This window comes from Tamandua tetradactyla, chromosome 5 (genome assembly GCF_023851605.1).
Source record: "Tamandua tetradactyla isolate mTamTet1 chromosome 5, mTamTet1.pri, whole genome shotgun sequence".
NCBI classification, from domain to species: Eukaryota; Metazoa; Chordata; class Mammalia; order Pilosa; family Myrmecophagidae; genus Tamandua; species Tamandua tetradactyla.
In genome coordinates, this window is record NC_135331.1 from 100,653,194 (window position 1) to 100,679,739 (window position 26,546).

Genomic DNA, 26,546 nt, shown 5'->3' on the forward strand with positions numbered 1-26,546 from the left:
AACTAGACCCCAGCCGTGCACTCTCTCCTCCTCCAGGTTACAGCTGTCCTGGGGGTTCATAGTATCTCAGGGTTACCTTGCTTGGGGACACAAGGACACCCTGATGGTAAAGGTTTCACTAGGGATTTCAGGTTGCTGAAGGGTGGGCCGGAGCCCCCCTTTCTTCCGGTGAAGAATTCTGGGGAAATATTGATCGGGCACCCCAGAAAGGCCCATAACTGTCCACCTTTCCCAGGGGCCGCGGAATCACAAAAGTCACTTAGATTCCCCTTGGTCCCTGCAGCCTGTAGCCTATACTCCCCAACTTTGCTCAGGTTTCCCGCTCTACGGGGGGCTCCCTTGGGTCCTCTATCCTTCCCCAGACTACTCCCCCCACCCCCCAAAACAAGCTCCTCCCTGCCACGGCGAGGAGGGGGCGTCGGAGGGGCGGGGCGCCGTGCGGAGGCCGGCGGGGAGGGGGCGTCACGGGGCGGGGCTTGGAGGCGGCGGCGTCGGCGGCGTGCGGGGACTCGGAGGTACCCGCGGCGCGCGTCTCCGACTCGGGACGCCTCCGACTGGGACTCCGGCTGCTGCTGCGGCTGCTGCTGCGGCTGCTGCTGCAGCGGAGCCCGCGCTCGGGTGCCCTCGGCCAACTGGGCCCGTCGCGGAGCGCAGTCCACGCGCCCGCTGTGCGCTCTCGGGCCCCTATCCCTGAGCCTGCGGCGATGGGAGCTGTGCGGGCAGTCCCGGGCAGCCCCCGCCGCCTGCCTCTGCTCAGCGTCCTGCTGCTGCCGCTGCTCGGCGGTGAGTCCTGGCGAGCTGGGGGAGCGGGCTCGGGAAACGCGGGAGCCCCGCAGGCAAAGGGGGCAACTGGAGAGGTGGGTTTGGGCGTCCAGAGCGGGGCAGGAACCCCTGGAGTGGTGGAAAGGCTCGCTGAGCCTGAGAGGTTCAGGCGAAAGGGCGCAGGGGCCCGGGGACCCGAGGCTGGCCAAACCCTGGTGGACTCGACCCGGGCCCCTCGTTTCCAAGCTCCAGAGTTTTCCCCGCCTGACCGGAGAGTTTACTCGGGAGTTGCGGGCTCCCGGGCCCTGGTGGAGAGTTTCCCTTGGTGTGTGTGTGTTGTGTGTGCTGTTGGGTGGCTGACGGTGGGGGAGAAAGAGTCCTTGGTGTGTGTGTGTGTGTGTGTGTGTGTTGTGTGGCTGACGGTGGGGGAGAAAGAGTCCCCCCGCCAGGCTCTCAGCCCAGGTGAGGGAGGCCGGGCTGGGGCCCGATGCCAGACCGACCTGGGGCGAGCAAAGCGCGGATCTTTGTTACCTACGGCTGGCGGTTAGCTCTTGGCTTCCCTCCTCCAAGTTCCTGGGCAAAGCCGGGACCCCAGATGGCCCTGCTGATGAGGGCGGAAGAAGGGTGGAATTGGGGGCCGCCCCTTCTCTCAGCTCTTGGGCCCGCGCCCTGAGCCCACTCACTGCCAGGGTCGAATCCGGGAGAGGAGAGTCCCAGGCTGTCGCGGTGACTAATGTGTGAAGGCCGCTGCCAAAATCGGGCATGGCCGGCCTGCAAAGGTGCGGACTGGGTTTGTTCTGCTTGTTCCTGGATTTCCATCCTGTCTCTTCTCACGGAGGGAAGAAAATCTCAGTACGGCAGAAAGACAAAAAAAGAGTTCATTCTAGCTTTTCTTAGAGAGCTTCAGCACTTTGATGCGGGTGTGGCCTGCACTCTAGGACAGACAGGCACCCTCACCCCCTCACCCACCCGGCCCCAGCACAGCCTTTATTTCCTGACTTGATCACATTGGGAGTCACCACTGAAGTGTTGAAGTGCCCTGCGGGGAAGCCCGGGCTCTGGGTACACTCCAGACAACCTGGACTGGAAATACTGCACACACACCCAGTCTTAGGTGGGGGCGCCTCACCGGTCCTCGCTTACACTTTTCCCCCCTGTTGAAGAGTGGTGTGTGTGTGTGTGTTGTAGGTGGTTGCCTTTTCTGGCCATCTTCCTGGCGTGCCAACTGTTGAGGGGTTTGATGCAGGCGGCCCAGCTGTGAAAGAAAAGGTCATTGTAGTCCAGGACAGATTGGTAACAACAAGTTGGGGAGATTCAGGGATTTGTAGGAGGTGTTTCTGGAGTTGCCCCGCTGTTCCTTGTGGTATGCAGGCTGGTTATTGCTCATAGCAGAATCCACATCTGCTCCCAGAGGAAGTATCGAAGTTTCTTGCGCAGTCAAGCTCTTGGGCCCAGCCATGTGAGTGAGCGGCCCTTACTCTCAGGGCCCCTGGGTCGGCTGGCTGGGTTTTGGAGAGTGGGTCGCCCGATATGGCTGCCTTCACCGCTGCTGCTTAGAGTTCTAGCGTCAAGGCGGAGATTCTAGTGGAGTTGGGGCTCTTGTTCAACAAATGCTAAATTCTTGAATTCTTTCCGTGAGAAGAGGGCTCTGATGTTAATCAGTGTTAATCCGGTGATGGGGGCTTAGTGGAGGGTGGAGTCCTGTGGGGGAAAGTTGGGGCAGGCTGAGGGCTTGGGACGGAGGTCTGGAATCTCCTTAGGGGTGGGGGATGTCTTGTGCTCAACAAAGGAACATTTTAATGAGAGCCTTAAATCAATTCCACCAAATGTGCCCTGGTGTGGAGCCTGTAAACAATTCCAGCCCAGGCTGAGGCGCCTGCTGTCTTCTAGTGAAAACCAGGGACTCACCCACCCCCGGACAGCATGACTTCAGGGGCCAACGATTTTTTAATATATCACAGTACATTTTTTTCCATCTCATTGTTTAACTGTGCAATTAACTGGAGTTTGTAGTGAGACCCGGCTGTTAATAGGGCTGGGTTAGGGACCTAGGTTTGTAGATTAGACCATTTTGAAGTTCAGCTAATTATGCTGTAAATGGTTGAGTAACTTTCCAAACTTTGAGATCCCTATTATGATAAATATGGTGAGGGAGGAGGAGGAGAGCGTTTGACGTTTGAAACCTGGGATTCCTAACTGCCTGGTAGGTCAGTTGTCACAACCCGTCCCCATCCACATTGGCCTCTCTGGGTTCTTTCCCTCAGGCTCTTGTTTCTCTGGGGAAATTGAGTTGTCATATTCTGGGATTGACTGTCACATGGATTCCTCAAGGCTCTGCATCCTGTAATTCAGGCCTAGGAGTTGCTTTTATCAGTGATGGGTTTTCTCGGATGTTGGAGAATATGGTGGGAGGGCAAAGGTAATCTCTGCAACATCACTGGCCAAAGATGGCACCCCCAAACATTACTAAACATTACTTTTAGCACAGTGCACCCCTCTTTTCAAACCTCACTGCCTCTGCGTTGCCTGTAAGATGTAGTCAAACTCCTGGCATTCAGGGCAGCGTGGAATGGTGGGGAGAGCTCAGGCAGTGAAGATGAACTAATTGGCAAAGCAGGCACTCTAACTCATCCACTAGCCCTGTGGCCTTGGACGGATTTCTTGATCTCACTGCCTTTTCTGTAAATGTACTTACTTACCGGAGTTGTGTTGAAGATTAAATGTAATGAAGTACCCAGAGGGCCCATTTCTTGTTCTTTCCCTCTTTGTTTGCTTCCAACATAACTTCCAAATTTACAGTCATCCCCAACAATAAATATTTTCTACCTTCTTCTTACTGGAACCCTCCATTCTAGGCCAGCTGGTCTTACCATTCCCTAAAACATACCTGGTTTTCTCTGAACTTTCTCACCTCTTGTGTGTATTGCTCCATCTCTCTCTTGCCTATACCCATGCCCGCTTCCCCATGAAACTGTCTTTCTCTCCAGCCAGAAAGTGGAAGCCTTTAGAACTTCTGGACTGTGTTACTCTTAGGTCTCTTTCCATAGTTTTGACCTAGTTGGATTTTAATTTATTGAAGGGCTCTCTCCCTATTACAGTTCAATACAGTGCCTCATTTATAATGAATCCTTATCTATGTTTATTGAAAAAGTGAATGAACTTTTGGGGGTTTAGGACAGATAATCAAAGGCAACATTAAACATTCCCTTTGCATCCTGGGCATTTGGGATCCTTTGTGCCCTTTCTAGCTTCTCTGGGTTGTGCCTGTTCTACCATGACTGAATGAAGGGATCAGACCTTCCTGCTTTGTTTCTGGGCTCTGTTCTTATTGGTGGCTTTTCCGAGTTTTGGTGGAACAGGGCTTCTGGCTTTCTCCAAGAGATCTGGGCATGGGCAGCCACCTGGTTATGATGCTGCTTCAAAGGCAGCAGCTTAAAAACTGGTGTTGAAGTTCTGCTGCAGTAAATTGTGTAGGGGTCTAGATTATCTCCAACTTTGCCACCAAAGAGAGGTACGAAGGCAAATAGCACCAGCATTCGCTGGGAGCATGAATCAGTCAGAACTTGCATTTTTAAGAAGTTCCCCAGGTGGCTCTGCACCCCAGAGTTCCAGAAATCCTGGGCTAAGCATCCCTCCTTAAACAGAAACTCAAAGTACCGAGCTTTCCTGTTGCAACAGTATAAATTAGAGGCCCAATATCTTGCACAATATTTGAAGATTTGCTTTAAATAACTTTTAGTTCATGTAAACCTTCTTTGGTTTGATGTGCGCACTTGAAAATTTCCCTCATTTTGGGTTTAATTTGGATTAGATTTTGTTAGGAAACTTGTCCGTTAAATGTGTGACTCTAGACGGTTTGCAACATTAAGTGTGGTGCTTAGTTCATTTTGGTGCCGCATCCATTCTTAGAGGGGTGTACATCTTATTTTATAAGGAAAGCCAGTGGAGAAATTGAATTCGTTAGGCAGAAAATTTGGTCGACGGATGTCTTTTCAGGAATATATTTGGTTTACAAAGAGGCATGTCTCCCCTGGGCTTTGACATTTATAGTGTTGCTAGTCTTTGGAGCATTTCATATTTTGGAGTGAGGGTGAGCCAGTGCAGCTTCTGTGAGACTTGTCTGGGATGGAAGTTGGCAGGTTTGGACACTGATATTTGAGCCAAGAGCAGTTCTGGGCCAGGGTTTTCCTCATGGAAGAAAGGGTCATTAAACAGGGTTGGGTGTCCTTGGCATGTGTCCCTCGACCTCCCTCTGCTCTCTCTAACCTCAGTAGCATGCCTCACTGCTCTGAGCCCCTGGCATTGCTACCAGGCCAGAGCCATGTAGTGGGGCCATGGTTGCTGGCACTGGCTCTAGCCTTGTCATGGAAATGCTGCCTGCCTCTCTCTTCACTTCCTGTCCTGGCCCCATTGCCGGGTCCTTTTTTCTGAGGGTGTGAAAGTCCTCCCAGTGTGGCTGGGTCAGTGTCCTGTCATAGGGTACTCTGAGTTCACTTTTGAGTGCCCATTTGGTCCCTGCCGAACCCTCTGTGCTTTGGAGGAGCTGGTGAAGGAGCTGCCACAGGTATTCAGTGGTTTCAGGAAGCCTTCTGTAGTATGTCACTTTTTCCATTCTCTTTTCTTCTATGCATTTAGGCCATTTCCCTCTCAGTAATGCTACAAAAACAGCAGTGGGGCAGGGAGAAAGCTTTTTTTGAAGAGCCAACACACATAAGCATGTTTTCCTCTTGCTGGTTGGTTTGGACTGCCAGACTCTGGTCTCTTCCCTGTGTGCATTATCCGAGGTAGAATGAACGCACAGGTGAGTGGAACCTAATCTGCCAGGTGCCCTGCACATCAGAAGCTGCTGTTCGATGCTGATGAGCAGGATCTGCGCTTGTTGGTTTCGGTGTGGGTCATGTGTTAGGAAAATATAGATTGATGTTTCTCAAAAATGTGATCAAGAGACCATTGACTTTAGAGGTACTGGTTAAAATTTTAGTTTCCTGGTCCTTATTGCAGACCCACCCATCAGAATCTTTTCAGGTAGGGTCAGGAGATACATTTTATTTTATTTTATTATTATCTGTTAGATGATGTTGTAATTTTTGAACTACAGCTACAGCTACATAGTTCAAATTTCAAAAAGGAAATGACATTTTAAAGAGCTCACTGTGAGATTCTTATATACCCTCAAGTTTACAAACTACTTGGGTAGTTGTAAGGAGAATTTGTCAGGCTCAAGTGGAGGTGTAGTGATGAGATAGAGGTTATGCTAACATGGAAAAGGGCTTAAGAGGAAGTCAATTCAAAGAGTAAAGTGCTAAGTAGAATAGAAGAGCATTTCAGATGTGTGGGACAGTAAGTATATGTTATAGGAGTGAACGGGTTGTGGGAAGGAGGGCGTGGCATTGCTAGTATGTGTATGCAGTGGTGACCACTTAGAGCCATAGAAAAGCATTGGACTAGGAGTCTGAAAACTTGGCTCATTCTTTCCCAATATCACACAGCATCCATGTATGATAAAGAGAAGAGACATCTGTAATCTCACAACACATGCTTTTCTGTATTCTGGTCCTGGTTGAACTACTGCCTAGGCACATGACCCTGAGCGGGTCATTTAACCTTTTTGAGCCTCAGTTTCTGCATCTGCAAAATGTAAATGATGCTGATACCTGCCTTTCCTGCTTCTGTGAAGTCATAAGGGTACAGTGTTTTCCAGCTGTGGAGATGGGAAGGGAAGCAGCTCTTCTGAACAACTATGACTTCTCTTCCCAGAGACCCTCCTGACCCTTTTTCTCCCTATAAGCCCTTCTTTCCAGTCTTTGGTCTCTAAGATGGTTTGTGTGACTCTGAAAATCCCTTTTTACTGGCAGCTTTAGAAATGGTTTCCTGTTTCTAAAGCACAGATTTTCTAAATAGGTCCCAGTATTTCAACAGCAGCTCAGAAATGTGGGCACAGCCACTTTGCATTTCCTAGTGAGGACTCTCCCTCCCTCTATCCCGATAGCAGATGCTCCCAAGCATGGTCAGTGCTGCTTCAGGGCCTCCATCTCCCATGGCACACAGGGTTCTTCCAGGGATGAGTAGCAAACTGTACTTCATATAGTGTGTGCACCCAAGACTTTTAAACATGCAAGAGAAGGACTTCTTACATCATTGGATGGCTGCAGGGTTTCCCCAGTCAGTGACTCTGTGTTACTTGTAGAAACTTTTATCAGTGTTGTGGGGTGGTTCCTGTGGTCCTGTGTGGTTAGGGATGGAGGTGGTTAAGGAAGCCAGGGCAGCAGAGCCATCTTACAATGCAGTGCCTCTCTTCCAGGAGACTTACTCATTCTCTTTTGTCCCCATCTTGGGTGGCAGTTGGTGGGCAGTGAGGAGAATGCTTATGTACCTCTGGGACTGCAGATGTGTGTTTTTGTAATCCAGACTGCACCTAGTTTATCCAATATCTTTGTGTAAATTAGAAATTGAGTGTGTGTTCTTCCAGGGGGATGCAAACTGCACCATGTCACAGGATTTTGGCTAGGCATCTTGAGCACTGCACATCCTTTACAGTCATAATTGGCTGCTCCATTGGGATGAAGGCCTTGAACTCGTGATTGTTTCTCAGCTGATTGATGATTTTGATAATCTCTATTCTAGTATTAGGTTTCAGATGTGCCCCCTTCGCTGTTGTTCTCCTGCATCCCGTGGAGGTGAGGTGGTGCACTGCCCATTACATACGCTAGGAGAAGCCCTGAGGCATCCACTCCACAGTGTATATCTGTGGCTGCTGAAGTCTTGTCTATTTCTGTATCCCCCCACCCCCACCACGAGGATTTTTTCCCCTTGCAGATGTGGGCTTCTGGCCTTATGTGATACTGAAGCAGAAGGCTGGCTGAGTCTTCCTTCAGGGAAGAGGTTTAGTTCACATTTCATTAAGGAACTTCAGTCTTGCCTGTTTCCTATGTCCTTTCTCCCTGCGGACACGAGGGTCTTGCAGGAACCCAGGTCAAGTATGTAGGTATTCCTCTTTTATATCTGCAAAGAGGTGGTATCGCCTTGGTCTCACCATGGTCTCACAGATGGGTCCTAGCATATGCTCAAGTTGTACGTATTCTGGTAATGTGTGTACCACCGGGAGGGACACTGGGCTGGGAGTCAGGAAACATGAACCCACATTTGCCTGAAATTGCTTGTGAGACCATGGACAAGCCCCACTCAACTCTCCAGATCTCAACTTGTGGACAGAAGACCTCAGAGGGCCCTTCCTGCAGTGACTGACCTTCGAGGCTTCCCTGCCCCTGTTTGGCAACCTCCAGCTGTGTTTCTGCCACCCCTCACAGCTGTCCTCCTCACCCTTGATTTCTGTGAGAGCACTTTGATCCGAGGGCTGTGTTTTATCCTGGAATTTCTAGTGCGTAGGCGAAGATGTGTTTAAACTCGATCAAATGGTGATGTGGGTATTAGGGTGAAATTCCCTGGGTGCAAAGGGGAGCGGGAAGGATTCGGTAAATTTCGTAGAGATTTGGGAAAGAGTTCTTACTGGAGAAGAGCAAGACTTTTTATGTTGAATAAGAGAAGGCAGAAATGCTTACTTGATCAGCCCTCAAATAATTGAGGAACTTGTGCATGGATGGAGACCACATCTTTTTCTTCTTCTACACAGAAGGGAGAACAGCTGAAGGGACACTTAAAGTTGTGAAGAAGGGATGGGGTTTACTTTGGGGCTGCAATAACCGACAACTGCACCCTGGTTTGCTGTTTACAGAGTGCTTTCACTGCACTGGTACTGGATCCTCTCAACCAGCTGCAGAGGTAGGCAGGACAAGGGGTTTTGTTTGTTTGTTTTATGTTAGGTAAAGAAACTGAGGCACAAAGTTGATCTGTTTAGGGCTGTAGAGCTGACAAGTAATAGATCTGAAACCAGAGTGCAGGTCACTTCCGTGCTCTCAAGTTAGAGGCCTTCTTGTGTCTATATAGAAATGTTACACCAGCCTTGGAGCAGGTGAAAACTGGGGAGTGGATTTTGCAGATTAGACAGCTTTCTAGGTGGGTTTAGAAGCAGTCTTGCTAGAGTCAGGGGAAGGAACAACCTTCTCTGGTCGCTTTTGTACATAAGGAAGGTATTGATAAACATACACGGAGAGATCTTTTAGGCCTCAGCATTTGAAGCCTAAAACCATTGCTGGTTTTCCCCTCGCCCCTTTGTTGTTACGAAACAGCAAGATTAGGGCAGTGCAAGAGTAACTAACCAGCTCAGTGGTAGATTTCTCATCTGCCATGCGGGAGACCTGGGTTTGATTCCCTGCAAATGTCCCCCCATGCCACTTCCTCCCCCCCAAAAAAAACAACCTCCAAAAACAAAAAAACCCGGCAAGGTTAAGGTTTTGAAGGCCCCATTTAGAGATTTGTACACATCTGAAGGTTTCTAGAGTTATGGTCAGACTCTATGCAGTCTAGAAGTCCAGAACACTGTGCCTGAATGCCCAAGATTTGAGCTTGTATCAGGGACTGTGGAGTCCTTGGTCTCCTCTACCTGGTGCTTCTGGAAGGTCACGGGCAGTTACAGGCCCCAGCTTGCAGGAACATTCCAGACCAGAGCTGCTTGCTGGGAGTTGTATGCTGGTGGAGCCCATGAAGGTAGTGAAAGAGTCATCCCTGCAGTGGCAATGGAGTTTGCCGCCTCTGACTGCTTTTCTATGAATGGATGTGCTTGTGCTTGATGCTGCCGGGTTTGGCACATAGGGGCACAGTGGGTGTAACTTTCCCTTCCATTTTTGACTTTGGAACTAAGTCTTTTAATCCTCAGGAAGATTCAAATGAGGTTGGACTGTCGTTGTTCTGACATTCTGGGAAATACAAGTCTTCTGTGCCCCTTTTCTCCCTTTTGACATCTTGATCATCTGCTTCTGAAGTTCTCAGTTCTCTTCCTGGTCCGTAGATTCCAAAAGGGAACAGCAGTGTCTGTCACAGGAAGAGTGGAAAGTGACGCTCTCGCTCTTGGGTCAGATTCCTTTGTGGCTCCTCTATTTAAAATCAAAGCAAAACGAAACAAAATAGAACTGAGTTGTTTCCTGGTTGGGAGTAGCAGGAGAAGGTGTCCTTCAGGCCCCCAGTTCCTTGGAGAAGTAGTGTTAAGGATGGCATTTGGAATCCAAAGTTCATTTCCAGACACCTGAAAAACAAAACAAATCACAAAGAAAACCTTGTCTTGCAGACTAGGGGTGGTGGCGGAAGGAAATGCTATTGGTCTTGTAGCTCCAGCTACAAAGAGCAAATCGGTCTGTGTGAATAATTTAGCTGATTAAACCAATTGTTAAAATGACCAATGTAAAAAATGTCCAGCTCGTCCACTGCTCCGGGCCCTGTGATCCGGGCTCCTCCCCCACCCCGGGGTCCAGCCTCCTGCGGGAGGAGCATTGCGGGGAGGGGGACGCTGGGCCCTGGGGCTCAGACGAGGATCTCTCTCTCTCCCTCTCCCTCCCCCTCTGTCTCTTCCCTTTTGAAAACCTAGCTTCTTAAAACAAAAGGCTTTTTATTTGGTAAACACTCATACCCCGCCTTGACAAGGTGTCCCGGGTTGCTCCACGGGGGTGAGGGGCCTGGGCTGGGGAAGTTGCCACTTTATTTGTATGTAAGAGTCTGGGGGTGCAGTCGGCTGCTTCTCCTGCGCCCTCCCTCACCCTCTTTACCTTTGTTCAGAGGACCTTTTGAAGATGTCCTGAGAGGCTCTGTGATGCCTGCTACCTGTCTTGAGGCTGCAATTTTAGACGAGTCTCTGCTTGGCCCCCGCAGCCGCCGGCGGTGACTCGGGAAGCGGGGAGAAGAGCGTAGGCCCAACCCCGGCACGGGTGGCTCCCCTCTTCGTCCCCTTCCCACCCGGCGCGGATCAAAGGCGCCTCCTCAGGGAGCAGGGAAATACCTCTCCCTATTGCCCCACCAGTGAGTAAACAGCGAGGGCCTCTCTCAGCTTTTGAAGCCGTGGTCTCAGGCCGGGAGGAATGCAGAACATTTCATTTTAGGGGTGGACTTAGGTTTCCACTGCTTTCGGTATTTGCAAATTTGAAACAAATGCCCTCATTTAGCAGCAGGCAGGCTGGGCAGTAAACGGGGGTTGTTGGAGGGCGTTTATGGCAGTCACAGGTATTTGCGGAGAGAGGGACCCCAGCCGATTTGGGACAGGATGGAGGGTTTATGGTTAGGTGGGTCGTACAAAAGACCCAGCCAGGTCTCCGGTGGAGGGTTGTTGTTAGGTAGGCTTTGTCATAAAAATCATTGCTGCCTCCTACCCCCCAGGAAGTATCTCCTGGCAGACAAAGGGGTTTGGGATGGTGTTTGTCCCCAGGGGCTGAAGCTAAGGGCCTTATCCCTCTCGCTTGGCTGCCAAAGTATCAGGTTTCCAATGAACCGGTCCTTCTCTCATTCCCAGGGCTTGAAAGGCTCATTAAATGTGCTTTATATATAACAAGTTGGCTGAGAGAGTTCCCCCTCACTTCCAGCCAGTGTTTGCTAGGAAGGAGCTAGGGAAACCTGTTTTCCTTTTGTTGTTGTTTCTGGAAGTAGGCTATCTGAAGGTGCAATTGAAAAAAAGACCCTGATTTTAGAAATGGACCAAGCTCATGTTATTTGTCTTTGATAGGGCAGTTTAGCTAAGGCGGGTCTGTTTTGGCACCACCCCATCCCTACCCTACAACCCGGGCAAATGCAGAAACCTGATTGTCCTGGCTTCATGACCACTGCAAGAGACCTTAGTTCACTCCAGCCTCAGCTTCCTTTTTTGGAAGATGTGGATAATAATATCAGTCCCATTAGGGCTCTTGTGAGAATTAAATGAGATGGTATATATTCCATTAATTCTATTAATGCCCCCCTTTTCCCCCCTTATACTTTCCCATCTCTGAAAACTGGGTTTTGACTTACAGTCAGTAGTATAGTGCTGGGTCTTAGTTTAACTGGCAACCTTTATTCTTTTGAGTGCGTTTCGAAATCCATGGTTTCTTAGATCCATTGAAATTCAGTATAAGTGAAGGACTTAGCCTGTCATGTAGTAAATGTTCGATAAAAGCTATAATTGTAATGAGGGTGCTTTATTTTCAGGCCTATTTTTGCTGTCCATCCATCAGTAACTTTCAAAAGAAGCTCTTTTGCTGTTTTTTTTTTTAGTCTGGCACATAAATAACAAATGACATTTAAGGCATTTTAAGGTATATGTTTGTGTGAGAGTGAGTGAGTGAGTGTGTGTGTGTGTGTGTGTGTGTGAGAGAGAGAGTCCTCAGAAGGCAGATATCCAGAAGAGGAGGTATATATGTCCCTAAGGGGCGAACTGCCCAGGACGGAAGGAATAAAATGACTCTCAAAGTCTCCACTTTAAAAGCCGAGCTGTTCCTGGGGGAGATTGGAGATGCGCTGCAGGCATGGATTGTCTGGTAGGCAACAGAACGCTGCAGGCATGGATTGTCTGGTAGGCAACAGAACCAGAGGAGAGGGCACGGGTGGTGCCGTGGTGGAATGCTCGCCTTCCATGCGGGAGACCTGGGTTTGATTCCCGGACCATGCACCTAAAAAATAAAAGGACAGAACCAGAAGGGAATAATTAACAAGGCAAGGGCCCAGAGAAGTACCAAAGAGAGGGACACAGTCAATGCCAGGAGTTCAGAGGTTGGACACCCAAGTGGGAAGGACAGGAAGGAGACAGAACAGAGATGACAGTAGCATTTTTTATCACCCCACCCCCACTCCTGAGGCAGCATATTCGTGTAGTACTGTTATACCCTTTGTGGAGAGGACTGGTACCCTTTACCCTTCACCCTTCATTCCTTTTTTTTTTGTGCCAACCAGGCATTGCTGAACGGCACCTTTCCCCTCCTGCATATACTGGTGGCCCGAGGGCCAGGATCTTCTACCTTTGGTTGAGTTCTAGTTCATTTCATGGTGGGGTGAATTGGCTGTGGGATGGGTTTAGGTGTTAAATGAAAAGTCAAAGATAGGTCCCTTTTGTATGTTTTAGTGAATGCCAAGGCCAAAGCTTTTTTCTTTTAAATAAGTTGCTGCCCAGATTTGTGTTTCAAGCCTTCCAGATGTTCATTTTTGTAGGGTTAGGCACTTGACTTTATAAGAGTTTAAAAATGCTTCCTTTTTGTGTTGTAGCCCACAGATTTAACCCTTGATAGGTGTGCCCAGGTAGGAAAGTGTTCATTAATGGATCACATGGAAGGCAGGTACTCAAGTCCTTTTGCTTTCCTTTGAGGGTGTTGAAGAAGAATAAGGTGTTGTAGATGAAGTATTTTGAACCATCAGGGAGCAGTGTTGAGATGTTAAGAAATTTCCACATTCTTCCTGAAAGCCTTTATATATACAGTAAGGGCATTTTAATTTTTTTAATTTTTAAAATTTTTATTAATAAAACCAATCAGCATACAATATGAACATTTTTCATTGCATAGTTGTATATTCATCATCATGATCATTTCTTAGAACATTTGCCTCATTTCAGAAAAAGAAATAAAAAGAAAACAGAAAAAAAATTCATACATACCATACCCCTTACCCCTCCCATTCATTGATCACTAGCATTTCAATCTACTAAATTTATTTTAACATTTGTTCCCCCTATTATTTGTTTATTTTTAATCCATATGTTTTACTCATCTGTCCATAAGGTAAATAAAAGAAGCATCAGACACAAGGTTTTCACAATCACACAGTCACATTGCGAAAGCTATATCATTATACAATCTTCTTCAAGAAACATGGCTACTGGAACACAGCTCTACATTTTCAGTCACTTCCCTCCAGCCTCTCCCTACGTCTTGACTAACAAGGTGATATCTATTTAATGTGTAAGAATAACCTCCAGGATAACCTCTCGACTCTGTTTGAAATCTCTCAGCCATTGACACTTTATTTTGTTTCATTTCAAAGCATCTCATTTCACTTTTCCCCCTTTTGGTGGAGAAGGTTTCCTCAATCCCTTGATGCTGAGTCCCAGCTCATTATAGGATTTCTGTCCCACGTAGTCAGGAAGGTCCACACCCCTGTGAGTCATGTCCCACGTAGAGAGGGGGAGGGTGGTGAGTTTGCTTGTTGTGTTGGCTGGAGAGAGAGGCCACATCGGAGCAACAAAAGAGGTTCTCTTGGGGGTAATTCTTAGGTCTAATTTTAAGTAGGCTTAGCCTATCCCCGTGGGGTTAAATTTCATATGAACAAACCCCAAGATTGGGGGCTCAGCCTATTGCTTTGGTTGTCCCCACTGTTTGTGAGAATACCAGGAATTCTCCACTTGGGGAAGTTGAATTTTCCCCCTTTCTCACCATTCCCCCAAGGGGACTTTGCAAATACTTTTTTATTCACTGTTCAAGTCCTTCTGGGTTTTATCGAGGCATCACTCTGGACAAACCTACAAAATCTCATGCTCTACTCAAGGTTCCATGTGCTTATGGTGTTCAATTAAGCTGTCCACATAGGTTATATTAGGAAATGCACTAGTCAAAATATAAATTTTGTACCAAATAAACATTTTTTGCTTTAGTTTCACACAGAAGTTAAAAGTTTTAAAATATTAATTACCATCTGTTTTCAACACCCTGCATTATTGATGATACAAAACTTATTTTTGGAGGCCCTCTTAAACTATGTGAAAATTTCTTCTGGGAACCTGATCTTCCTGTTTTTGCTGTCCTTCGTGGGTTGAAAGGGGCAGTGGTTCCTTTCAAACCAAGTCAACAGATACTTTGGAGCCCTTTTCATGTATAAGGCAGACACATACGCCTGTAGGTCCCGGCCACCCTATGTTTAAACTAGTTACCTAGTTTGGGTCTAACATCCCTTGAATTTCTATTTATATCTGTGACTGGAAAAGCCTAGAAAGAATGTGAATAGATCTGTGGGGTCTGCTGCCAGCGGCCGGCCTCGTGGGTGAAGACCAAATGAACAGCTGCCAGCCCTGGTCCAAACTGCTGCAGCGGGCAAGGTGTTGATCAGGCTGATGGGGCAACAGATCCCCCTGAGCCCCAGGTTGGAAATAAATTAGTTAAAAGTTGCTCTTAGACTCCTGACAAATTGCTTTCAGTTTTTGCTGCCAAAAGAAAACTCTGAAAACAGGGTGTAAATTGGGTTATTTACACTGTGTCTGTTTTTGTTGCATCCATGAATTGGGTGAAGGAGGGCACAGATCCAAGTGAGCTTTTCAGGTTCTTGGGAGCCAAGTTCCTCAGGTACCTGGTATGAGGTGAAGAGGAGGTGGATATGAGCGGGGCTGGGTGAAGGGCCTGCCCGAATGAATGCAGGATAGGTGGTGACCGGACAGACCTTTGAGGTGCCTGGGACCAGCCCCTTTCATTAGATCAAAGAAATGCCTTTTGTTATTCTGCTCACACTTTTCTCTGCCCAGGAGCCAGAGTCGTAAAGAGGTGGAGCTGTGAGGTTTGCATCTGGCTGCTGGGGTGGGGGTTGGGGGGTGAGAGGCAGCAGGCTTGGGGTTTGAGCTGGGACCAGGGGGGAATCTTCCGTCATGCTGTCCACTTCCTGAGTTCTGCTGGATCCAGCCTCTCAGGCCCTCCAGCTGCCCTGGGTGTGTGGGGGCTGCCTGGGCTAGCCTGGGCACCTTGAGCTCCGTTGGGCTACCGGTCCACCCTGCCGGAGCTGGGCGCTAAGCTGGTGAAACCAGCCACACAAAGCTGGATTTCACTCTAGGCTAAGTGTTTTGTTGCTGAATCATTTGCATTCATTAAAAGTAGCAAGGAGTGAGTGATATTTAAGGCAACACTACCGGTTTGCTGGAGGCCGTAGAACCTCATTAAGAATTCTTCGTCTGGGCAGTCCGGGAAGAGGATGGGCGCAGCTCATTCAAAACTTACTTAACTTCTGACTGCCTTGGGCAGAGGCCAGCTACTAAAATATGAAAAATGTTTGCCCAACAGCCCCCAGAGCTTGGCCAGGCTACCCTGGCCAAAGAAAACACACACTTACAATTCATTATTTAGCCTCCTCTTGTGTGCTTGCTCCTGCCTGTTCCTCCCCTGGGACCTCGCCCAGTTGGGGGTATTAGGGGGTCAGGGGTAGGCGGAGCAGGAAGACCCCTGCACCTTTTGAGGGGAAGCTTGACCTAAAGCAAGTGCTTTCTTTTGAATTACAGAGGCCATTGGTAGAGCCACTACTGGAACAATTTATTTGACCTCTCTGGACCTGTTTCTTCCCTTACCTGTAAAACAGGAACAATAACACCTACCCCCATAGAGTTGTTAGGATTTGCAATGATACCACAGGTACCACGTGGATATCTGATACCCAACTTGTTGTAGCCATCATTGTAGCAGGCCACGTGGGCTCAGACTGGTTTCTGCTGTGGTTTACCTGGCACCATTCTTTTTTTATTTTTTTGCATGGCCAGGCTCCGGGAATCAAACCTGGGTCTCCAAGCATGGTGGGCGAGAACTCTACCTGCTGAGCCACCATGGCCCTCCTGACCTGGCATCATTCTTCACCTCACCTTTGACTTAGGAGCTCCCATGACTGTGGAGGCAAAGGAATGTGGCAGCAGCAAGAGACCTGTGTAGACCAGCCTATGGCATTGATCCCCTGGCCCAGGGGAGCTCTGGCACTAGTTTTCCTAATGCAGCTCCTCTAGCGATTGAGAGAACAGTCACATCATGGTTCTTCCATTTATTAAAGGCTGTAGACTTTCAGTCACCTCGTCTGTGAAATGGAGACAGTTACAGAATCTTCCTCATAGAAAGTGAGGATTAAAACAGTCCATACCCATAAGGTCCTTAGAGCACTTAGCAAATTCCCGATAATTGTGATTGTTGTTACTATTATTCCTATAAGCAGTCCCTGACTGGAGGCTAGAGAGGGCTGCAGTTTAAGATTCAAATCTTTGGGTGCTAAATTGTAGCCTTCAGAGCCTACCCTCAGGATTGGGGGGCCATACCCCCTCACCTTGGTCCACTGTCCTCAGTGTACAACTGGATAAGAGAGTGGTTCTGAGCTGATGGAGCCAAACGCTACCTTAAGCAGTTCATCTGGGGGCTGTCAAGAATATGCATGGCTGGCATTTCCTCTATAAGGAAAAGTGACTGCAAATGTAATAGCCCTTAGTGTTTGCCATGTACTATGCTAAGTGCATTTATGTGCATTATCTTACTCAATTCTTATCATGTCCTTAGCATAGGTTTTACTGTCTTCCTAATAAGTGAGGAAAATCAGACTCAGACCGGTGATGACTTGTCCAAGTAGCAATCTGTGCTCAATTAAGGTGGGTGTTAGAAATGCATGGGACGATGAGTCAAGACTGTGACCCCTGACCCTCTTCAGGGGCGTCTCTCATGCTCCATTCTAGTCTTCTCCCTGCATTGATGGAGTGGCCCCCACTTCTCTGAGCAGCTCATGCAGCAGTTGGCCCAGCCTTGCCCTCTCTGCCAGGTCTCCGTTTATGACCTATGGATGGAGCTGTGAGCCAGGCAGCAGGTGCAGGACCCGTGTGATCCTCCGTGCTGGGAGCTGGGGTGGGGGAGTGAGTGCGGCTGTCTGACAGGCTGTTGTCCCTATCAGTGTGTTTTCTAATTTCTGCTGCTGGAGGTTCAAACTATTCGGCCTCCACCCCCTCCCAAACCTCTCCAACCCTCACCCCCCTGTGCTGCCACTGGACCCTTGGTAGGCTGTCTTCCTCCGGGGTGAGGTAGGACGAGCTCCCGCTTCGCCCCAGACCAGGGCAGAGTAGCAGACAGCACTGGGACCTGGGAGAGAGGAGGCAAACTGCTTTCAGGCCAGAGAACACAGCAATCTCTGCTTCCTGCCTTTCTACAGCACTACAGCAAGGGATCTTTCCGTTCCCTTTTTTTTTTTTTTTTTAATCAACAAAATGGTTTTAAAAAAAAATAAAGTCCCTTTTTACATCTCTCAGTACCTAAATCCCGTTCCCCCACAGATAATGGTTACCTGTTGGGTATATACAAGCATATATATCTTTTTAGTTTTAGTACAAATGGAATGTTACTTTGCCTACTGGTTCTGCAGTTTCCTTTTTTACCCCATAACTATATATCTTAGGTATATTTCATTTCAGTCCCTATATATAGTTTTTTTTAAAAACTATGAAATCTTTCATTGTATGGCTGTTTCCTGGTTTATTTCACCTGTTCCTTACTGAGGAACTTTAGGTTGTTTCTAAGGGTTTGCAATTTTAAATAATGCCACCACAAAGATCCTTGAACCTCTCTTTACCCTTGTGCTTGTATGTCTAGAGGATACACTTCTAGAAGTGGACTTGCTCTGTTGAAGGGTAGGAACATGTTGAACAAAAATTTTGTGTATTTGATTTATGTTTCTGGGGAGGGAGAGTATAGCTTTCATCCGATTCTTAACGGATTTGTGACCAAAAAAAGTTTCAGAATCACTTGCACAGCAGGCTTGTGAAAATCACATGAGATGATGTGTGAAAACTGGTGAGCATGGTTCACATTGCTGGAGTAACCAGGGAACCTATCATCCAGCGTGGGACACTATTAATGATTGCATAAACCAGGATTGTTCAGGTACGGCGTACGGCCCGCTAGACATGGGCACCAGTGCCTACACCCCCCAAGCCTTCCCGAGTGGCCCGGTGCCCACCAGGGTCTCATTTCCTGACCCCTGAGACCATGTGTGTTCTCTCTTCTACACCATTTAGCACTGAATTACCTGCTGCATTTGTTTTCCATTCTTTCATGTGTTCTTTTTGTTTCCCCCACTTGATGATAAGCTCTGTAGGGTGGGTAAAGTCGTCTTGTCCCGGTTTTCCCCTGAAGTCTCCCCCATCTCAGATACTTAGGTGCGCTCAAGAATTTCTTGAATTCTGAAGGCCAGAGTTTGAGCCGTTTAACTTTTCTGAATTCCATCTCATCCTCTGTAGGATGAAAATGATAATGTCTACCTCATAAGGTTATGGCAAGGCTCAAGTGAAGTAAAGTTTGTAAAGGAGTGCTACAGTGTTGCTCTTGTTTTTGGGAGATTACTTTCAAGAGACACAATCAACGTGGGCCACCACTTCTCATGGACATATTCTTGGGAGCCCGTACCACACTTTTAGATGTCTAGATTTGTTTTTTTTCCCCCACTTCTGCATTTATTACCAGCCCTTAAATTGCTCTCATCTCTGTTTCCTCTCCTTCAGTCTCACTGCCCATGGCATAGTTCAGAGTTGTCAATTCTCTCTGGAATAGTGTTAGAAAAGGACATCACTTTTTAAAGGCAGCATCTTTTTTCTCTCAATGTCAAGAAGACATGTACTTTATGAAATCTGAGATAAAAGATCAACAAGAAGACAATAGACAGATAAAAAGGAAGCTAACTGAGAAGAGTAAAGAAATAAAAAGGTGACTGAATGAGATAGTGAATGAGTATAAGGAAACAAAAAAATGCAATAGCGGTATTAAGTTTCCAGTGTTAAGAGCAGAATCGGCATCCCAATTAATCTAATCAGTTTGAGGCAGCTGAGGGCTCTTGTAATCCAGGGAAAAAGGTACAGATGAAAATGATGAAAAAAAGCGATAATTTGAGGGCCACGGTGGCTCAGCAGGCAAGAATGCTTGCCTGCCATGCCAGAGGACCCAGGTTCAATTCCCGGTGCCTGCCCATGTTAAAAAAAAAAAAAAAAAGGTGATAATTTGAGAAATGGGCTCAAAAGTTTTAAAATATGATAAAAGGTATATTAGTAGAATTAAAAAGCAGTAAGTATGACTTACAGAACATAAGGGGATAAAAACAAAACAATACATACAGCAAAGGAAGCAGCAGTGTAGTATTAAGACATAAGGCAAGAGATAAAAGCAAAGGCAAATATCAATTATGACAATGAATTTCAATGGAATAACTCTCCCTCTGAGTTAAGACAAAATTTTAGGTTGAGTAGAAAAGTAAAGTCTAACTTCATGCTTTTCATACAGGATAAACCTAAATCAGTGATGGAGTTTGTTTTGTTCTTTTTCTGATTTGAGACCAATAGCTTAATTTATTTAGGAAATAATTTAAGATGATTAATTTTCTTCTCAATTCAGTTTTGAAATTAATGAATTAGAAATGAAAGAAAAAAAGAGTTGATAAGTAATTAAGATCCAGGGCTTACAAAAATAACAAAAGAAATAAAACTTTGACAAGTCCAATCAAGAAAAAGAAAGAAAAGGCCAGTAAACAAAGCGAGAGAGGAAAAAGAGGCTTTAACCTCATACAACCATTTCTCGGGCATTTACTCGGTACCTGGCATGTAGGCAGATATAAAGCAATGGATAGAATGAACAAGGTTTCTGTCTCCAAAGAATTTATAGTTTAATGGTGAAGATTGCCACCTAACAAAGTCTGTATTAGTAATTACCATTGTGATAATTGTAATGGAAAAGATTTAAAAATTTATCAGAGGTTCCTATAGTCAATGCTGTGCTGAGAAATATATGCCAGGAAAACACAAACTACTAAAATGTATTCAGGAACTATTAGAAAGACTGAATAGCTGGATAACTAAAAGGTAATTGAGAGATTAGAGAAAAAATTGTATCCCCAAATTGTTGTTTTTGCTGGCTTTGAGGGAAATTTTTGAAAAAATATTGAAGAAATAGAGCATTCTAATTCTAATGAATCCTTTATAGACTGTGGGAGCCAAGGGACAGATGAATGGCTGGTTGTGCATTTCCTGGTTGTGCATTTCACATAGTTGATAATAACCTTCCAGAAAAGACCACCACACAGAGCACTCTTAAGAATATTGATGTAAAAGTGTAATATAAAATACTAGCAAATAGAGCCTGCCCATGCAAAAAAAAATTTGTACTAGCAAATAAAGTCTAATGTTATGTGAAAATGATAATGTACCATATGGAGTTCTAATATGGGTTTTGCATTATTTTTTGCAACTGCCTGGTAAGGTTTAAATTATTTCAAAATAAAGTTTGTTTGTTTGTTTGTTTTAAAGGATAATGTTACCATAAACAAGTATAGGATTTATTCCAAAAAATGCATGGACAGTTTAATCTCATAGAACTAACTCATCGAAATAAGATGTCAGAGGAGTAAAGCCACACAATGTTCTCAGCAGATGCCAAAATGATACTAGATACAAATTAACATCCATTTCTGATTAAAAAAGAATCTCTCAAACCACAACCAAAATTATGCTTAAAAATGAAACTATTATGCTGTTCTCATTAAAGAACAAGTCACTAATATTTAACATTACTCTGGAAATTCTAGCTGAAATAATACTATTAAAAAAAGAATAAAAGTCAAAATAGAGTTAACATTCTTTGTGGATGGTATATTTTTTTTACATGTGACACTCAAGGAACAACTGAAAAACCATTTGAATCCATGAGAGAAGTTAAGTCATTTGTCCAAGTATAAAACCTATTCAAAACCCAGAAGGTTTGCTGCTTATAAGCAATAAGCATTTAGAAGACATCCTATTCACAAAAAGCTGTATGTTGAAGGAGCCAATAAATACCACCCTTCTTTTGTCTGAGTTTGGAACCAGTTAAGAGAGACAGAGACAAGAGACATAATAGGAATTGGGCAGAGGGAGAACAGAGTATCTCACCTTTACTACTGACAGAGGATGAGGTGAGAAGAAGGCTTTAGTCTGAAGTGGACTCACATCTGGGATGCATCCCTGAGTTAAACAAACATAACCACCTGTCGCCAGCAGTGCTGGAGTGCTGAGACCTGGCTGCGGGCACCTGTGTGTGTGCTAACTGCAGGCATGCAGTGCCCCCACCCTAAGGGGGTTGATGGAGGAAGGGTCAGAGCCGCACCTGCCCAGTCAAACATCCCCCTTCTTAGGGACAGGTGTGGGGTAGTGGAGTGAGGGCAGGAGTTGTGCCCCAGTGGTGTTCCTTCTACCTGGAGTGGAGAAGAGCCGTCCTCCCTTCGCTACCTGAATTTACCTGGGCACCTGAGGCTGTGGCTTTCCCCTATATGGAAGGGGTGCAGCTGTCTTTCAGCTATTAGTGCTTCTACCTTCACTAACCACTGTGGATCCTTCTAGGAAACCTCGAGACAGAGTAGATTTTCCTTCAGAAGGCTCTCAAATGAATCAAAACAGGATGGTATTTAAATAAATTCCAAGGCAGCTCTTCACCTAGGACTGAAAATGTGCTCCCTGCCTATTTCCCAGCTCAAATCATGTGCAAACCTTTTTTTTCCAGTTAATAACAGAAGGAAAACTTGAAAATTCACAAATGTGTGGAAATTAAACACACCCTGAAATAACCAGTGGTCAAAGAAGAAATTAGAAAGAAAATCTGAGAATCCTTAGAGGAAAATTAGAAAATCCTTAGAGACATGTGAAAACAACCATAGCTTACCAAAACTTTACGGGAAACAGTGAAAGCAATACTCAGAGGGAAACTTGTAGCAGTAAATGCCTACATTAAAAAAAAAGAAAGATCTCAAGTCAATAACTTAACTCTACATCTTAAGGATCTAGGAAAAGAAAAGCAAATTAAATTCAAAGAAAGCAAGAGGAAGGACATAGTAAAGATTAAACAGAGATAAAGAAAAAAGAATAGAAAAATAATAAAGAGCATTAGCATAACCAAAAGTTGGTCCTTTGAAAAACTGAACAAAATTGACAAACCTTTAGCTAGACAGAGAGAGAGAGAGAAGGTGTAAATAACTAAAATAAAAAATAAAAGTTCCTACTGCTGAGCTTACAAAAATAAAGAGTATAAAAGGATACTCTGAATAATTGTATGTGAACAAATGAGATTACCTAGATAAAATGGACAGATTCCTACATACACAAATTACCAAAACTGTCTCAAGAAGAAATGGAAATTCTGCACAGATGTATAACATGTAGATTAATAAGCATCAGTAATAAGCAACCTCCTCCAAAAGAAAAGTCCAGGAGCACGTGGCTTCACTGGTGAATTCTACCAAACGTTTAAACAATAACAATAAATACCAATCCCTCTCAAACTCTTCCAAAAAAAATAGAAGAGGGAAGAACATTTCCTAATTCAGGTCAGTATTACCCTGATACCCAAACCAGACAAAACACCGAAAGAAAACTGTAGACTGGTATCCCTTATGAATATAGATGCAAAAAACCCTCAGCAAAGTACTAGCAAACTGAATCCAACAGCAAATTAAAGCAAGGGTGCTTTAACAAAAGAAAATCAATCCATGTAATACAGCATTATCAGAGAAACAAAGGAAAACATCTTTTCTTCAGAGAAGTTTCACAATTGATTACAGGAACCTGTGCTGCCTTGTTCATTCTGTATTCCTGGCACCAGCAACAGTGCCTGCCTGGCACATAGTAAGCATTCGATGATTTAATGATCTTTCTCAAGGAAAAAGTGCAATACACAATGCAGAAAAGACCTTATATTCCTGATCTTATTGTCAAAGTGATAAGAAAAAGATAGTAGAATTTGGCAAGGGAGGTGATGAGAAAATGGACAAGAAATTCAGCTAACCAGTAAACACATGAAAGATTGCTTTACCTTGTTAAGGACAAACAAAATGTCTCAAATGAAATGCAAATTAAAAGCAAAGTATTATTTTATGTCTCTTAGATTGACAGAGATTAATAAGCACCTGTGTTGGTAAAGTAGCATTAATTGACACAACATTTTTGCAGAGCAGTTTATCATTTATCAGAAACTTGAAATTGTATATTGTTTGGTCCAGGGGGAATTCTGTGTCTAGGAAGTTATGTTATGTAAACACCATCATTGGTGGTGTGCACAGGTGCTGTACAGAGAGATTTAGTTGGAGCATTGTAATAGCAAAAAAATTGAAACCATCTGAATGACTATTATTAGGTTATTGGACATATAGGTTATGGGTCGTTGATACAGTGAGATAAAAAGCACAGTGGGTTGAATGAAGAAGAACCATGTGAACAGAGATGGAAAGATCTCTGTGGTTAATTGTAGAGCAAAAAAGGCAAGTTGCAGAATAGCGGGTGTGTATGGCATTAGCCCATAATCATGCCTTTCGTGAAAGTGCCGGCTGCTGTCTTCCATGACAAAGAGCTTCTTCAATCCATTTTCTACCCCAAACAACCACCTCCTCAAAACAGGGACTCACTGGCGGTAAGGACAGGCAGGGAGCAGCCTGAGCGGTCTAAATTTGCTTTTCACCTCTTTTACTTCCCTCTTGCTGTACTTCCTTATCATCATTCCTTAAGCTCCGAGCATCCTGAATTGCTGAGTTTTCTGACCATGCCTTGTCTTTGGGCTCCTGTCTTGTTCTGTTGCTGAGCCCTATTCCTTCTTAAAACCTGGTGTAGGAATATCACTGAATTATTCACTTGAAAATGGTTAAAACAGGAAATTTTTAATGTTCTATATGTTACTACAGTACAAATGAAAACGAAACAAAACCTTGCCTAGGAAACCCGTCTAGGATGCTTCCCTGATCCCTTACTCCCCAAGTCTGAGTAAGAAGGCTCTCTTGCACACCCTTTGGCTCACCACTCTGCTTGGCAATACCCTAAAGTCTGGTGATTAACATAGCAACCCCAAGCCTGATGACCTGAGTTTCGTATCCTACATTTGCTGTTTACTAGCTTTGTGACTTTGAGCAAGTTGGTTTACCTCTCTGTTCCTCAGTTTCCTCATCTGCATACTGGGCATCATACTACCTACCTCATTGGGTTGCTGGAGCATAAGCAAGTTAATATGGTTAAAGTGCTTGTAGCAGCCCCCCCCCCATAGTAAGTGATCAGTAAGTGTTAGTTGTTATTGTAATTATATGTTTACTTGTCTGATTCCCCCACTGAACTGAAATGCTTCAAGTCAGTAATTGTGTGTTTTTCTCTCTCTTCCATCTCCAGTCCCTTGCCAGAGTATTTGGCACATGGTAGCCTCTAAATAAACGTTTGTTGAATTAATTATGATAATTAATGTAATTGCCTACCAGGATCCCATATCGGGCTTTTGACCCTATGCTGGCTGCGCATCATGTAAGGATTTCGTGACTAAACGTCTGGCTCAGTAAAATCACCATAAATCAGCAGGTGTTTCCTGAGCACCTCCACTGGGCAAGGTATCTGCAACAGAGGAGACAGATAAGCGTGAGACCCACCTTTGTCCTCAGGGAGCCTAGAATCTAGTGGGAGAGCCAAGATTGTAAGCACATGAAAAGTTAAACACTGTATAAGATTTTAACAGCCATTTTTTGGAACAATTGAAGAGACAGGGAAGAAATGTTCACAGTTATTATTTTAGATGGTGGCACATTGCTTTCTAACTTCTTCCTTGTTTTCCACGTTCATTCTAGAAAGCTTCTAAAACTTACACATAATGAAACTGAGATCTGGAGGCTTGAGTAGGTTCAGATTTGATGTATTTTTCATGCGTGCTTTCCTCATTGGACACGTAACAGCTGGTTATTTCTCTCTGGTGTTAGCAACCGTAAATAATCATTGCTAGAGCCATGATTTCATTAGGAGTTGTAAACTGGTGATATCCTGTTTATTAGCTGGAAATTTTCGTAAAGACAAATCCCACCCCCAGCCCCTCACCCCCCCCCCCCTTTAACTGTTTGGTTACCCTGAGGGATAGTTGTTTTTCTAAGAAAGACAAAATAAAGACTTGATTCTTTTCCTTTACTTACCAGTTTTCAAAATAATGAAGTGCCTCTCTGGCATCCTTCACAGGTGACCGATGGGGCTTTTAGGCTCCCCCCCCTTTTTTTTAAGGAGTCATTATGAACTTTTGGGTTTTAAACCCATGTCATATGTTTAAGTCCACTGGGGTTATGGTTAAAATAAGAAATTTTTAATGTTCTATATGTGACTACAATGTTTCATATGTTTCCTTATGAAAGTTTAAATGGTCTGTCTTTGGCCAGTGGAAACCTCTTCAAATTGGCTCTGAACCTTTTGATAGGACCTGCTAATCTTTGCTCATCTCCTTGTTTTCTGTGTGAAGCAATGTTTCAGGCTCATCTTACACATTTCCTGCCCCAGACCTGGAATCAGCCATTTATCGAAGGAGAAAAGCATGAATTTTTTACAGTATCAGTATAATATTACCAAATGCTTTTTCAGAAAGGAATTATTGTAATCGACACTCCTACTAACAAAATATGAGGACTGTTTTCTCCATATACTCATCAGTGTTAAGTGATATTTTAAAATCTTGGCCTTCATTTGATGAGCAGAATAGTTTGTTCTAATTTGCCTTTCTTAGATTTATTAGTACATGGGAACATTTTCTTATGTTTATTAATCATATATATTTATTTGGAGTACTCTATCTTCATGTTCTTTTGACCATGTTTCTGTTATGATATCAGTGTTTTTATAATTGATTTGTAACTATTTATTTTACTAGCGAAGTTGTAGGTTTACAGAAAAGTCATGTGTAAAATGCCGAGTTCCCATTTTCCACCTTGCATCGGTTGGTACATTGTGTAACTGTTTATTAAAGCCAGAAACCCCTCTTCTGTCATTTGCTGAAAATAATTTCCCTGATGAATCATTTGCCACTGAGAGTTGTGTACAACTTTTTTTATGTAGTCAGGTATTTTCCAGCCCTCTCTTGTTAGGTAGGACCTTGAGGGATCGAAAGCTGAATTCTAATAGTTGTCCAGGCATTAGCTGATGCTAATAAGCGCTACCTGTGCTGTTCTCATCCAACTGCAGGTTGTGTTTGTTCCTGGAGACCTGCCTTACATCAAGTGCAGGGGAGGGGCTAAGAGGTCCGTTTTCAACCACTCAGATGCCCTCTGGTTCTTGTTCTTATTGAAGTTGGTTCCGGTTATTTATTTATTTTTCAGCTGTGGAAAAACATATACAGAAACATATGCGTCTCAACAACCGTCTCGATGCCTCCCAAGCA

General features: G+C 45.0%; 1 protein-coding gene across 1 annotated transcript in view; it reads left to right on the forward strand.

The window, feature by feature from the left end:
• Positions 1-514: 514 nt before the first annotated feature.
• The window catches only part of PTK7 (protein tyrosine kinase 7 (inactive)), a 76,959-nt gene continuing 50,927 nt past the window's right edge, over positions 515-26,546 (forward strand). Inside the window, exon 1 of the mRNA XM_077161864.1 lies at positions 515-783. Within this exon, the coding sequence (XP_077017979.1) occupies positions 705-783 (79 nt within the window). The 5' untranslated portion in view covers positions 515-704. The remainder of the gene's footprint in view (positions 784-26,546) is intronic.